Raw genomic sequence first — 14,941 nt, forward strand, 5'->3', positions numbered from 1 at the left:
CCACTACAGCGGATAGCTGAAACTGACAACCGGAAGCGGCAGGGATAGGCCACTATAAATGCCGGAGGAAACACCACAGAAGTGCTTCACAGGAGGCTCCCAAGCACTGAGGATGTCACCTCGACAGGGGACGAAACGTTTGCAACAAAAACTTCCAGCTCGGCGAACAGAACCACAGCAACGAGCACCCGAGCTACAAATCTTCTCACAAACTTTGAATAGTATACAATTACTACGACTACAGGTGCCAGTGTTCAACTAGAGAGGCTAATACATCTCACTTGTACAGAACATTAATGTTTAAACAGTACTGTGGTAACCTACATCTTTAATAATCATATGGTAAGAACTAGCCAGTTGCAGTTGTAAAAGCAAAGTAAAACATAAATAACTATGAATATGGACATTGAAGAATCAAAAAATGATGTAAATCTTCAGATCGGTTTCTAAACAAGAAGGAAAGATCTATTAGTGCTATTATATTCATATATTTTGGTAGCAATAAACAATGTAATATAGTCAAATAGCTATAACTGTGCTGAGAAAGAAAATGGATATAAGGAACTGAGTGAACAAGACAAGGAATGCAAATATCACTTTAACCAATTTGGTTTTCAGAATTGTGAAACTAACAGAATATGGACTCACATTTAAAGTAGATTTTGTGAAATCAATGTCAAGTCAGGTGTAGAAAGAAAAAGAAGAGGAAAGAATGATTGGATTGAGGGACAGGGAAATGAGATTGAAGAAAAAAAACAAAGATAAATTATTATTAAAAAATAATTTGAAATCCAAAATGATACTATGAACAATGCCACAGAATCTCATACTAAGTATGCACAGTGTACAATCTCATGATACATTAAATTCCCGGTTCTAAATTTGAGTTCATGCTGAAATTACAATTGTGCACATCTCAGACTTGGCACCTGATATATATCTTGACCACATCTGGTAAAAAGATGGGATCATGAAATGTCAGCTGTCTACGACAAATTGAAACCTCTGGGAGTATTAAGAGGAGGATAATAGGGGGGAAACTGTTTCAAGACAGATTTATTTCAAAGGATTCTGTCAAATTACTATTTACAGAATTAAGCAAACAATATTTAAATGTAAATACTGCTGCCTACATTAACAGTGGCCAGTCATAACAGACGAATGAAAAATATAAAACAGATTTGAAGTTTAAAAAACATAGTTGTAAACAATTATTTTTTTGGAAAGTAGATCAAACTTTTAAAAGACTAGAACAACAATACAGATTCAATCTGGTAAACAAACTGACTTCAGCTCACCTTTACAACTATTCTAGTAACAGAGCTTATTGTAAAGTGATGTTGCTCCTGACATATATTTACAAATATGCAGTGTCAGACTTTATATACATTAATTTAACAGCAATATAAAGGAACCTTCACATGCAACATCACAGATTTTGATATAATTTCCCTTTTTGATCTGTTGACTTGTTTCTTCCCCCACCCCGTAACCATCCCTCCACAACGTCATAGACTTTGTAAATATGCTGCATATTACACTTCTACTAATGTATACCTAATAATTAATTTTAGGCTTCATCATCATTAAATTTAATTTAATTTCATTGTTTCCAACGACATTAGAATACATTTGATAATCCAGGTTCTGTCTTGCTTGTTGCAGCAACAAAAAAGGGTATTTCAAATAATAAAAAGTTAGAAGATGTTGTGAAATGTCAAAATAAATACATACATTTTACTTTTCATTTGTTATGACGGCACCTGGATATTTCAGAGAAACCTTTGTTATTTAAGGTATAGCTATTGCACCAATGTTATCCAGTTAAATCTCCTATTTTAGTACAAGCAACAGTGAATTCAGGTATAGGTGACAAGTTTGAAAATTGTATTACAATGTTAAAAAGCTACAACACATTCCAAATAACATCAATAAATTGTGTTAAATCATAACTTTGAAAATATTGAACATTTCACATGTATAAATATAACCATTTTTACATTATATGCAATTATTAGATTGCACGCTTTGGTAACATCATATGTCTGATGTTTTTCAGATGTTGACTTTAGTGAATTTGAAAAACCCAAAGGAAATCTCAGGCAAAGAATATATCTCTCAATTTAATCCGATGGATGGATTGTATTTGTAATTATAAGTATGTCCACATAAATTTGAAATGACAAAGCATACAGTAATAAAGACTTATAGGAAAAGATAACATTGGTGAGTCATTCAATGCACACTAGCAAAATTTGCAGATTTACTCATAAGTCTTTAGATTGTTGACTGATTATATGATGCTAGGTAGGTCAATGTATGCTTTCACCATAATGCTGATCGAGCTGACAGGGACAGCACTATAGTGCTAAAGGCTGACAACGTGCAGGCATTTGATGCTGAAGTTCCAGATCTTCCACCATCTGGATCTGTGAACAGAAACAAAATGTAGTTATTTAGAATCTCAAAAATAATTCTTAAATGATGCATAGAAGTGACTTTATTTATCACTTATCCAATGTTGGAAATAAATGCCAAAGTAAAACTGTTGAATGTATTTTATTCACTTCAACAGACAATATTCAGAGAGTGTTATAGAAGAATGTCATATCTGTCCTAATAGAGCCAGAATTTTTGACTTTGCTGACTGTCATTACTCTCCTGAAAATAACAATACCATCTAGGCTGTGCTAATGTTTAAGTAAATGTGGAAGTCTGAAATTTTCTGTCAATGATTTCAAGTTTCCATGCAGTGCATTGCTGAAGACTAACCCCTAATCTGTAATCAAATTTAGATCACTGAAGTAACAAGAAATTTCCATTTTTGGTGACAGATCTAGCCTCAAAACTCTTGAAAAAGTTACACCTTATTGAATGAGTTGTACTTGGATTTTTAATCATCTTGGAAACTCAATAGTTAAAATGTCATACTGATTCCTAAAACCAAATCTACGTTTGTAGAATACAAAATTTCTCAGACACAATTCCATCTTTTTAGATTTGAAGTTTGTTTATGATAACTCAGTTTCTACTTAATCCAAGTGTATCTCCCAAATATTTAGTTTTTCTGTCTGTAGAAGTTAATGAAAAAATGATAAATAGTTATTTCTTTAATCACCTGATTTACTGTCTGGAATGTTTCCTCTTTTGGGACAATCTAGAATGGGAGGTCATAGTTTTCAGCTTTGGGATGGGAGATTTGAAACAGAGAATGACGAAGAGGAATTACTTCTCTCAAATGGCTGTGAATCCATGGAATTCACAATTTCAGAGTGAAGTGGATGGAGGGATACTGAAAAAGTTTAAGGAGATCAACAGGTTTTTAGTTAGTAATGAGATAAAAGGTTATGAGGAGTGAGCAGCAAAGTGGAGTGGAGGTTGAGATGAGGTCAGCTATGATCATATAAAATGATGGGGCAGGCTTGAGGGGCTGAATTCTTCTTGTGTTCTCACTTTGCTCCCCAGTAACAGTCAATTCATTAATCTGAGATAAACCTGCCAACTTACGTCGCTGAAGACCTATTTTAAGTCCACTTTGCTGGACACTAAAATTTTTCAAATAGACATACTGCTGCCCATCAATCAGGGATTAATCAAAAGGGGAGGTGACAACCTCATGGCATTATCATGGGAGAATTAATTCAGTGAGATGTAGGTAACGTTCTGGGAACCTGGGTTTGATCCCACCATGGCGGGAATTTGAGATTGAATTGAATAAAAATCTGGAACATTGACTGTGAAAACAATGTCGGAAGAGCACATTGAGTTCACTAATGCCCTTCAGGGAATGAAATTATCATCCTTACTTGTTCTGGCTTACATGTGACTCCAGACCTACAGCAATGTACTTGATTCTCAACTGCGCTCTGAAATGGCCTAGCAACACACTCCGCTGTACAAACTGCTAGAAAGGAAAAAAAGAAATGAAACTGGACAGATTCTTTTAAACTATTAAGTATTAGTTAAGCTAGATCACACACAAGAAAATGATACAAATATAAATTAAGTCCAGAACCTTAAAGACATATTTAAAAATATATTCCATTCTCGCTATCTGTGAATCCATGAATTTATGCCATGGCTCTCGACCTCAATTTTTTCTCCACTGTGGGTCCTCAGGGATCATGCAGTCCTTCCAAGTAGATAGCGGATTTCCATTAGAGCTGTATCCCCATTTCTCAGTTATCCATGAGAAGCTATCTGCTATCCCCCAAGGATAGTACGGATTTGTGTAGACATTAGACATGAGTGTGGGAGTGGGAGTGGGAGTGGGAGTGGAATGCTTCTCTGCATAAATATTTCAGGAACTGAACAAATGCGCCTTGAGTAGCTCTTATTTTTTGACTATTTAATAAATTACCAATACTTTATGATCAAACTGATGGTGCTACTGGGCAAGTCAGATCCCAGTATGAAACATGGCTTAGTGGATCATGCATTTATTTTTTTTTTGTTAATGCAGTGATTCATCATTAAAACATATTTACAAAAGCCCACAGATTTTTTTTAAAGACTGAGCATGAGTTTATTACCCAATAGAAATCAAACAAATAAATGAAGTTGCATATTATGTTTTATCATTTTGATTTGATGGGTTGGGACAGTGTGCCTTTAAGAGGCAAATCTGAAGTGGTGAGTCATCATACAGGTTTGTCAATTTGTTCAGACTTGTTTTGGTTTCCCATAGAATTCCTGCAGTGTGGAAACAGGCCATTTGGCCCAACAAGTCCACATTGACTTGCCAAAGAGCACCCCACCTAGTTTCACTGCCTTACCCTATTCTTGTAAACGTGGCTAATCCACCTTATTTACATATCATTGGACACTATGGACAACTTAGCATGGCCAATTTGCCCAACTTGCACATAGAGTCATCGAGTCATAGAGATGTATAGCATAGAAACAGACCATTCAGTCCAATTCCTCCATGCTGACCAGATATCCTAACCCAACCCAATCCTATTTGTCAGCACTTGGCTCATATCCCTCTCAACCCTTTCTATTCAAATACCCATCCAGATGCCTTTTAAATGTTATAATTGTACCAGCCTCCACCACTTCCTCATGCAGCTCATTCCATGCACATACCACCCTCTGCATGAAAAAGCTGCTCCTTAGGTCCCTTTTAAATTTTTACCCTCTCACCCTAAAACTATGTCCTCTAGTTCTGGACTCTCCACCCCAGGTAAAGACCTTGTTTATTTATCCTATCCATGTCCCTCATGATTTTATAAACTTCTGTAAGGTCACCCCTCAGCCTCCGATGCTCCAGGGAAAACAGTCCGAGCCTATTCAGCCTCTTCCTCTTGCTCAAATCCTCCAATCCTGACAATATCCTTTATAAATCTTTTCTGAACCCTTCCAAATTTCACAACATCCTTCCGATATGAAGGAGACCAGAATTGCCCACAATATTCCAAAAGTGGCCTAACTAATGTCCTGTACAGCCACAACATGACCTCCTAACTACTATACTCAATGCTTTGACCAATAAAGGAAAGCATACTAAATGCTTTCTTCACTATCCTATCTACCTGCGACTCCACTTTCAAGTAACTATGAACCTGCACTCCAAGGTCTCTCTGTTCAGCAACACTCCCAGAACTTTCACTTTAAGTATTTTAGTCCTGCTCTGATTTACTTTTCCAAAATGCAGCACCTTGCATTCATCTAAAATTAAGCTCCATCTGTCACTCCTCAGTGCGTTGGCCCAGCTGATCAAGATTCCATTGTACTCCGAGGTAACCTTCTTTGTTGTCCACTACACCTTCAATTTTGGTGTCATCTGCAAATTACTAACTATACCTCTTATGTTCACATCCAAATCATTTACATAAATGATGAAAAGCAGTGGACTCAGCACCAATCCTTGTGGCACTCTTTGTCTCTAGGAGGAAATCGGAGCACCCAGAGCACCCGGAATTAAACCCAGGTCCCTGGTGCTGTGAGGCAATAGTGTTAACCACAGAACCACTGTGCTGCCCGAGGTTCATACAGAATGCACAACTTCCAAATAAAGCTTCCCTGTCGGGTTATAGTAAACAATGCGTTTGCATAGTTAAAAATCACACAACACCAGGTTATAGTGCAACAGGTTTAATTGGAAGCACACTAGCTTTCGGAGCGACGCTCCTTCATCAGGTGGTTGATGAAGGAGCAGCTCTCCGAATGCTAGTGTGCTTCCAATTAAACCTGTTGGACTATAACCTGGTGTTGTGTGATTTTTAACTTTATACATCCCAGTGCAACACTGGCATCTCCAAATAATGAGTTTGCATGTTCTTTAGTTCTGACGAGACCGCAATAATTACTCAGTATAGAATACATATAAAAAGTTAAAAAGATCATGATAGAAACATCAAACAAAGTTTCAACTGGTTTCTCATACTATGTATTATAGAGACTGAAGTCCAAAGAAATTGCACTGTTATTGTAATTCTTCAGTTTTCTATTTAACCAACTCTTTCTCGTTCTTTTCCATGGACTTTGGCAACAATTTGATGATTCTTTTCTGATGGTCGTCACAAATCTGAAGATGTAGGTCTTCTCAGTTTCAACAACTTGCAGAAATGTTATCCAAACTCTACACAAACTAGACACTACTTCTGGAGTGAATGAAAATTTCCTACTAGGGGAGAAACTGAAACTCGTTTCTGATTTCAACTCTGGTGTTTTCTGAACTGACCTGTGTTCCAGTTCTGATGGGCAGAGTGCATGGTAATCAGACCCCACTACACCATGAGAAGTCCCAAAAGTGTAAATGTCCAATTAAGTCATCAAGGCGGTTAAATTTATTTTTCTTGCATTACTTTTACTTTTCTTGTTAATGAGGACAAAAGATTCAATCCATGATTACAAACACTTAGTTATTATGAACAATCTTAATCCTTACAAGTAGCAAATTAAGTTGGAAATTACTATTATACAAACTCAGATCATATCCCCTTCAAACCCAAACACGCATTCATACACAAATAGGGTAGGAGGGGACATACAACTCGACAAAGATATTATAGAAAAGAAAAAAAAAGCCTTATTGTCAAATAGTCTGTAAAATAAAAGATAAGGTTTGATAAAACTGATTGTGTGAGGTCAAGCAAATCTCTTGGCCTGAAGAAGGGCTTATGCCCAAAACGTCAATTCTCCTGTTCCTTGGATGCTGCCTGACCTGCTGCGCTTTTCCAGCAACACATTTTCAGCTCTGATCTCCAGCATCTGCAGTCCTCACTTTCTCCTTTGAAGAAAGACTACAGTTCAGTATTGGCAAAGATAGATCAAATATTGAAGTGTGAAACTTTTAAGAAACACAGTTTTCTAAATACAACAGAAACAAGGGAGAGAGAGAGAAGCAGCTTCTTAAAATAAAACAAAAACAAAATAACTTTGGATGCTGTAAATCAGACAAAAATAGAAATTGCTGGAACAGTTCAGCAACATGTGTGTATATAAATTACATATTATATATATATATTACATATATATATTTACTTCTGCATTTTCATATAAAACATTATTTTGGACTTTTTTTCTCCCCTACCTGTAACTATTTTCTATAGATGTGGAAGCACATCTATTTTATCAAGGTAGGGAGGATTATTTAACAATTACAGCCTTGAGTACTAAGAAAGGTAATTCTTATTTAGTGTCTTGCACTGAGAATTGGTAAGAAGTACATGACACTGCACTCATTTGTCATTCCATTATCAGAACACCATGCAAAGGCTGTTTTCTCCTATTGTACAAACATAAGTGTTATCAGAAAGTAAAGTTTTATTACGTTGTAAAAGAGAACAGAAGAAATATTACCTCATGGAACTTACAGTAATATTCATTTCATTTCGTGTAAGACAATTGTGGCAAGAATTGTGATAGTTATTAAGATGAAATAATCTGACCTTCATCCAGTAGTTCTGAACAAAATAATCTATACTAACTCAATAAATTCAACCAATGCAAGTTAGGAGCATTTATTCAGCATACCGTGACAATAAATGTGTAAAGTTAAATCAATCTTCTCTTTTTATGGCTCTTTTATTGTTTGAATTTGGTTTGCCCTTTACATACCAAATTCTAAGTAATCTAATCTAAAAGTTCAGTTGGTGGAATGAATTCCAAGAACAGTTTAAAATCATGATGTGGATCCTGAGATTAGATTACAGCCATCATATCATCACCCAGCAATATGCTCGATGCTGGTGTTGTTCATTAACTGTTCAGGGGATCTGAATGGACAAAACAAGGCAATTCACCTGCTCTCCTTCTGTGAATATGCCGTTGCTCAGCACCTCAACACCAAATGTCAGCTAAGGCTAGAATCATGTATGGAAAAGCATATGGGATATAATAATGCTCAGCTAATGACAGAATTGCAACAGAAATTGAAATTAATTCATATCAGAAGCAGTATTATTGGTAACTTATTGATATCTTCAAAGGAGTGACAATGCATAACTTAGATAGTTCAGAAGACAATCCTCTAGACTGCTTATCTCCGTAATTATAAGATCACTTTAAACCAAGCATGCTTGGTGTTCAACATATTTCATCTAAGAGGTTTCATTTACACCATGGAACATATTTACACAACACTGAGTTGGAAATGACTGAAATGAAACGTCAGCGGCTTCACTGCAGATGGAATTTACCCATGAAGATCTTTTGTTTCTGAACAATGGCCAACTCACCAAGGCAACGACCACACAATTTTGCCTGTGTACTCAGTCTTTCATTTACTTCTCCCAGCACACACCCAAATGAACAAATTAACTTCCTTATATATGCTGATTGGATTTCACACTGATTCCTACTTTTATAGACTACGTCATAGATGGTAAATTCCAAACAGTTTTCAAAACAAAAGTCTAGTTTGTCCGGTCATTAAAAATGAAACACAGAAAAATCAAAGAACAGAAATGATCACAAGGAAATCTGGGAGCTTGAACAGCTGAGTGCTTAACTCCCAACATAAAGCTCATGAATCCCAGAGCAGCCTATCACCTTGGCTCCTCATGTTTCACGAGTAAATTCTGTCAGTCTGGGACAGATCCCAGGACACAGAAATGAGGCATTCCCTCTCGGGAGACGGTAAAGGCGATGCCGACATTGCAGACCATCCTGCTGGCTCAGTAGAATGGATAGTGATGACACACAGAAACACAAGCAAGTCAGACACTAAACAGTGAAGGCTTTTATGTACAAAACATTGAATTTATGGATTACTTCTTGATAATTTATGTCAGTTATCTAAATAAATACAACAGTGCTGAATTTTCCCGTTGCAGTTAACACTCTTTGTCACATGAGTTTCATGGCTCTCAGTAAGTAATGGCTCACAGTGACTTTCTAAAGCAATTGTCTGTTCTCCATCTGTTAATAGCGAGATTGGGCTCTTCAATGGAATCACACGCAGAAGAAGTGGAAGTGCTCACCGTTGCTCACCATTGACCTTGCTATGTCCATGACATCAGCATCTGCAGTTAATAGTCAGTTACACACACTTCAGTGTGCAGGAAGTTTAGGAACTGCCCTTTACACTGTGGTACTCAATCATTATCATTGAGGACATGATCCAAAAAGGGAAGTTCACACCCTGCTTCCTGGAGAGGGCCTGGAGGTAGACAGGATGTTGGAGAGAAGGGTCATCATTTCTTTCCCTGCAGAGTGCTGCATAAGGTGACACTACCAGAGACTGCCAGCCTGCACACACATAGTGGTCTGGATCAATGCTGTGTGCCATGCGAAAAGAGATGCCCGCCAGTGCAGGAAACAAGATTAATGGTCATCTGCACACCACAAAGTTAAGCATCTTCACTCAGCTACCTCACACTCACAGGGTCTTTACTCAGTCCAATTCTGTCATTGACTCTCACCAAGACTCATGGACTGCAATTTTAGTATTGCATGTATCATGGCCAAATCATGACTGAGACCCACCATACCAATTCCAAACTACTAACTCTTCTGCCCTCTACACTTCTTCCTTACTTGATGGGGACATCTACCTTGCTCTCCAATTCCTACATTATATTAAGTGCTCCTCCATCCATTACTCTCTTCTCAAACCCTTCCTTAGTTGTTGCTGCAATGAAACAGTCAAACCTGGTCCTTGCCCCTGAGTGATGTTTCCATTGCATCCTGACTGATCTGTCTGTAATCCTCAGACTGGTTGCACTTGAGCTGCATGACTAACTTGGCCCAAACACTTGACTAGAAGGATATAGAGCCCCAAATTTGGTTGGATCAAAGCCCTGATTGACCATGGCAAATACCCTGGTTTGGAACCAAAAACGCACCTTGACTGTGTGTCATGCTACTCTCTAGCTAATCATAATCTACCTTCACCCCACAAAGGACTACTCACCTTTGACCTTCTTTAGCCATGGTCATCCTGTTTGGTGCTTTGTGCACGTATTTGCCACATAAGCTGCAGGCACATACTAAAAGGTTGACATTAATTAAGCTCAGTGCCATATAGTGAGATATTCCAGCCATTGACTGTTACTGCTGCCTACTATGAAAAGCTGTTTGTCTCTCCCTCAGTGCTCAAAATCAATGTGAGCTACACATTTATTTGCAAACTCTAAGTAAACCCAAAGGTGTATATACGTCAGCGTGTGCAAAGCAACTTGATAGACGTATACAAGCCATAGGAATCACTGAGTTCTAAATGAACGTAGTGACGGGCCGAAGTGGTGTGGAAGCTGGTCTGAAGCAGATGATGTGTGGAAGATAGTTGTTTACCAATGTTGATTTGTGTGAATGAAGAGTTGAGGAGCATGGTGGCCCTGGAGCATGCAGAGATACTGTGCTCCCCACAGAGCTGGATGATCACTTGGACAAGTACTGTATTGGGAAGATACAGCTGCCAAATGCCCACGATAACTTACACGTTGGGAATTTGAGCTTTCCAGGTTTTTCAGGAAAGGAAAGGACAGTTGCAAGTTGTGTAGAAATAAGGTGAGTTGGGCTCATTATGACATGCAAATTAATGTAAATAATGATTAACAGAGAAATTATGAGCTTGCCGCTTAAAGCTTAAAGGACAAGCTGGAAAACTTGTTCTCAATTATGAGATTCTGACATTTTTTCCAACTCTTCTCAGATTTTCCTAATTCACCATCACCCATGGCACAGCAGGAAGAGGGAAAATTCCATCCATTGATGGGAAGACTTTGTTTGTTTAAAAGTCTCGGTCATGTACAATATAGATTTCTCGTTTTGCATTAAAACTTGTATATCAGACTGTGAAATTAATTCAGCTGTATACTCTTACGAAACTATCAAATGATTATAAGAAAGATAATTAGTCCTTCTGGGTAAAGTAGTACAGGTTTTCATTTCCCTCCATCTGACCAGTATCTTCCATAAAATAACCATTCTTCAAGAATGTTTGCTGAGGTACTACAAGGAAGTGTGGAGACTCCATGATTTTTCTTTCCTGTTCACTTTAGCCATAGCATTGAAAACTATGAATATCAGACATGACCTTATAGGTGGCTGCATTAAACCAGTGGCTAGTAGGTCAATCATGTATCTAAACTAACTTATAGGGGCTTTGATCCTTAAGTCTTGGCTTCATTTGCATTTGAAATTGTTATCATGAGCGTTCATGCTGAATCAAGCACTTTTTTTCCCCATATGAGCTTATTTTGCAGAAAAACCCTGACAAATCTTTTAGAATTCGTTGAGGAGGTAATGAGCAAGTTAGGCAAAGGGAGAGCCAATGAACATGATCTATTTGGATTTCCAGAAGGCCTTTGACAAGGTGCCACACGGAACGCTGCTGAATAAGATAACAGCCCATGGTGTTAGGGACAAGGTACTGGCATGGATAAAGGATTGGCTGACTGGCAGAAAGCAGAGAGTGGGAATAAAAGGGTCTTTTTTAGGATGGCAGCCAGTGACTAGTGGTGTTCCGCAGGGGTCAGTGTTGGGACCACAACTATTCATGTTATACATTAACAATCTGGATAAAGGAATTGAGGGCATTGTTGCTAAGGTTGCAGATGACACAATGATTTGGAGGGACAGGTAATGTTGAGTAAGTGGGGAGGCTGCAGAAGGACTTGGACAGGAGCGGGCAAAGAAGTGGCAGATAAAATACAAAGTGGGAATATGTGAGGTTAAGCATTTTGGGAGGAAGAATAAAGGCATAGACTATTGTCTAAAGGGTCAAGGCTTCAGAAATCCGAAAAACAAGGTAATTAGGAGTGCTTTTTCAGGATTCTCATAATGCAAGTTCAATGGAAGTTATGAAGGCAAGTGCAACATTAGCATTTAATTTTAAAAGGGTTAGAATATAAGAGCAGTGATGTACTTTAGAATGAAGAGACAACCCTTTAGAACCAGGGTGAGGAGGAATTTCATCAGCATGAGGATAGTAGTCTGTGGAACCCATTGCTGCAGAAGGCTGTGGAGGCCAAGTCATTGATGGACTTTAAGACAGAGATTGTGAGCTCCTTGATTAAGAAGGGCAGCAAGGATTATGGGGAGAAGCAAGGATTATGGGGAGAAGAAAGGATGGTGTGGTTGAGAAACACATCAGCAAATATTGGAGCAAATTATTATGATCCAAATGACCAAAGCCTGCTGCACAAGTTATGGCCTTATAGCGGTACAAATCGAGTCTGGTGATTGCTCTTCGAATGCAACAACAAGTTTATCCATACAATTCCTGATTACAAATTGCTGAAGTTTGATTTCTGGTACATGTGGGTGAGGCAGATTTAAACTGGAATAGAATTATGACCACCAAAGTTGATCTAAATATGACTGGGTTTGGGAGGAAGAAAGGAAAATATTCAGGATTATGACCGACTCGTCAGGAACTGCTGTTGGAAGTGCATATTTGAGCATGTTAGATGAGAATAGGGTCAGGCTTCCTGGTAATGCAACAACAAACAGTCTGACAGCTGTTCCTGTCAAAGTACTCAATTATGTAGTCACATATGTAGGTACATTAGGTTACTCACCAGGGAACCTTATTATCAGCAGCAAGCAAGAAAATCAGAAAATATAAATCAAAATAGTTATCCTGGTGAATTAATGATACAGCCAGATGTTGGCAGGAAAGATTTTTGTCAAATCAAGAATGTATAGGAATTTAACATAGTTTTATCATCAATGTATTTTAGCTTGTTAACCTAGATTGCCACTGGTAATACACTAATACTGACTGACCCAAATAATTAATTGTTCATGCCTGTCCACAAAGTCAAAGTAGTAATTGTCCAACATACTTCAGAAGATGTAAACATCAAAACCTGATATTCGTAAAAGGCTTGAGGGGCTGAAGGACCTCCTCCTGCTTCTATTTCTTATGATCTCAAAATAGGGATTTTCCTTTGAAAGTTTAGTTCAACCAGGGAAAGATGAAAATGTAAAACAAAATCCAGTTCTCTGTTGCCCTTGTGTCACATGAGACTTTAAAACAATCCCCAAAGCACATGAGTGTATATGTTCAAAACGTTAGCGTGCACATACACAGATCAGCTGCAAGACACAGCAATCTGCCAGCTGATCTAATCTGTCAGTTGAGGATCAAAGTACTGTCTGACCCTAGTGACTCTCATAGTGGCTGTGGTTGCCCTATTTTTCAGTGCACTGCAGGAGCATGCTCTACAGAGAAAGAGAATGACATAAAAAGACACAGCTGATGGTGTGTGCTGATTTTCTGATCCTGTTTTGCAACTGACACTCAACTGAGTTCAATTTAAAATGGCATGGTGGACATTGAAAGAGCAAAAATGACATATTTGCTATCGTCACAACATTTAATGAGCACCAACTGTACTTTTTCTCTAATAGTATTCTGGGTTTTGACAAAGAAAACCAGGCATTTGAACAAACACAAAGACATGTACAACTCACAATGTCATCTGACTCAATTTATATAAATAGACATTCCTTGCAAAATTTCTGATACTACATAAGTGTGTACCAGTCATCATTATTGTGGGGTCAGACAGAGCAGAGAGCTAATTTGACATTGCTGTGCAAATACTCCTACGAATGCTGACAATGCCAATCAACAATCATTGCATTGTACAATTACTGGATAAAAATTGAATAAATCCAGTTTGTTTTATCTGATATTGTATTATCAATTTTCAGGAAAAAACCCTGATGAGATGGTGATATGATGGAAAGGTTCATTTTGGGTTGTGAGCAGCCCTCGTTGTACGCAAATATAATCTTAATTAGAATTTCAACCTACGATCCTCTTTGCAGCGTCTATGAAAAATCTGATTTCTAACCACCAGGATGTCTATGTTGCTGTGAGAGAAACCTATTCTTTGTGCTTTGTTCAAGACTATGCAAACCAAACTCGAAATGCAACTTGTTTCCTGTTATGATATAATTACAATGACTAGCCAAAATTTCTATACAAAACAATACTATTATTGGTAGATTGAAAGCACTGTAGAAGAATTAAATATGCCCAAAATATCAAACTAATCAGATACACCAGCTTTGACATTGCTTTGGTAGACTGTACAGAAATAGCCATTTCCTTTAAGTACAAAGAGGAATCTTGTTTTGAACTTCTTGTAGATATAGGTGATGTACCAGTTTAACTTTAGATCTGAGGAAATTTACTGACAAAATACAATTAGCTAAATTTGCCCTGATACGCCACTGATATATTACTAAGAATGACTTTATTTTCAATCACCTTTCATTGACAAAGTATAATTAGTTTTCTGTAAAGAAAACCATTGAAATCAGAGATATTTCTAGTGCCCATGTAAGATTAAAATGAATTTAGAATGAAGACATTAAAAGGAACAAGTGAAAATCATCTTATTTACACCAAAAAAGTGAGACAAAAAATCTGGTTTATCAAACATTTAAAATGTTGTATTTTTGTGTATTATATTAATAATTTGGCCACCCAAGAGAAAAGACTTTTGCTATTCACCTTATCTTTGCCCCTTGTGAT

General features: G+C 37.5%; 1 protein-coding gene across 7 annotated transcripts in view; it reads right to left on the bottom strand.

Moving 5' to 3' along the window:
- Nucleotides 1-1,037: 1,037 nt before the first annotated feature.
- Nucleotides 1,038-14,941, bottom strand: part of LOC122559093 (contactin-4-like) — a 2,522,648-nt gene continuing 2,508,744 nt past the window's right edge. For all 7 annotated transcript variants that reach the window (XM_043708367.1, XM_043708366.1, XM_043708371.1 and 4 more), the window contains one exon: nucleotides 1,038-2,429. In XM_043708367.1, the coding sequence (XP_043564302.1) occupies nucleotides 2,326-2,429 (104 nt within the window). In that variant the 3' untranslated portion in view covers nucleotides 1,038-2,325. The remainder of the gene's footprint in view (nucleotides 2,430-14,941) is intronic.

This window comes from Chiloscyllium plagiosum, chromosome 18, assembly GCF_004010195.1.
Source record: "Chiloscyllium plagiosum isolate BGI_BamShark_2017 chromosome 18, ASM401019v2, whole genome shotgun sequence".
Lineage (NCBI taxonomy): Eukaryota > Metazoa > Chordata > Chondrichthyes > Orectolobiformes > Hemiscylliidae > Chiloscyllium > Chiloscyllium plagiosum.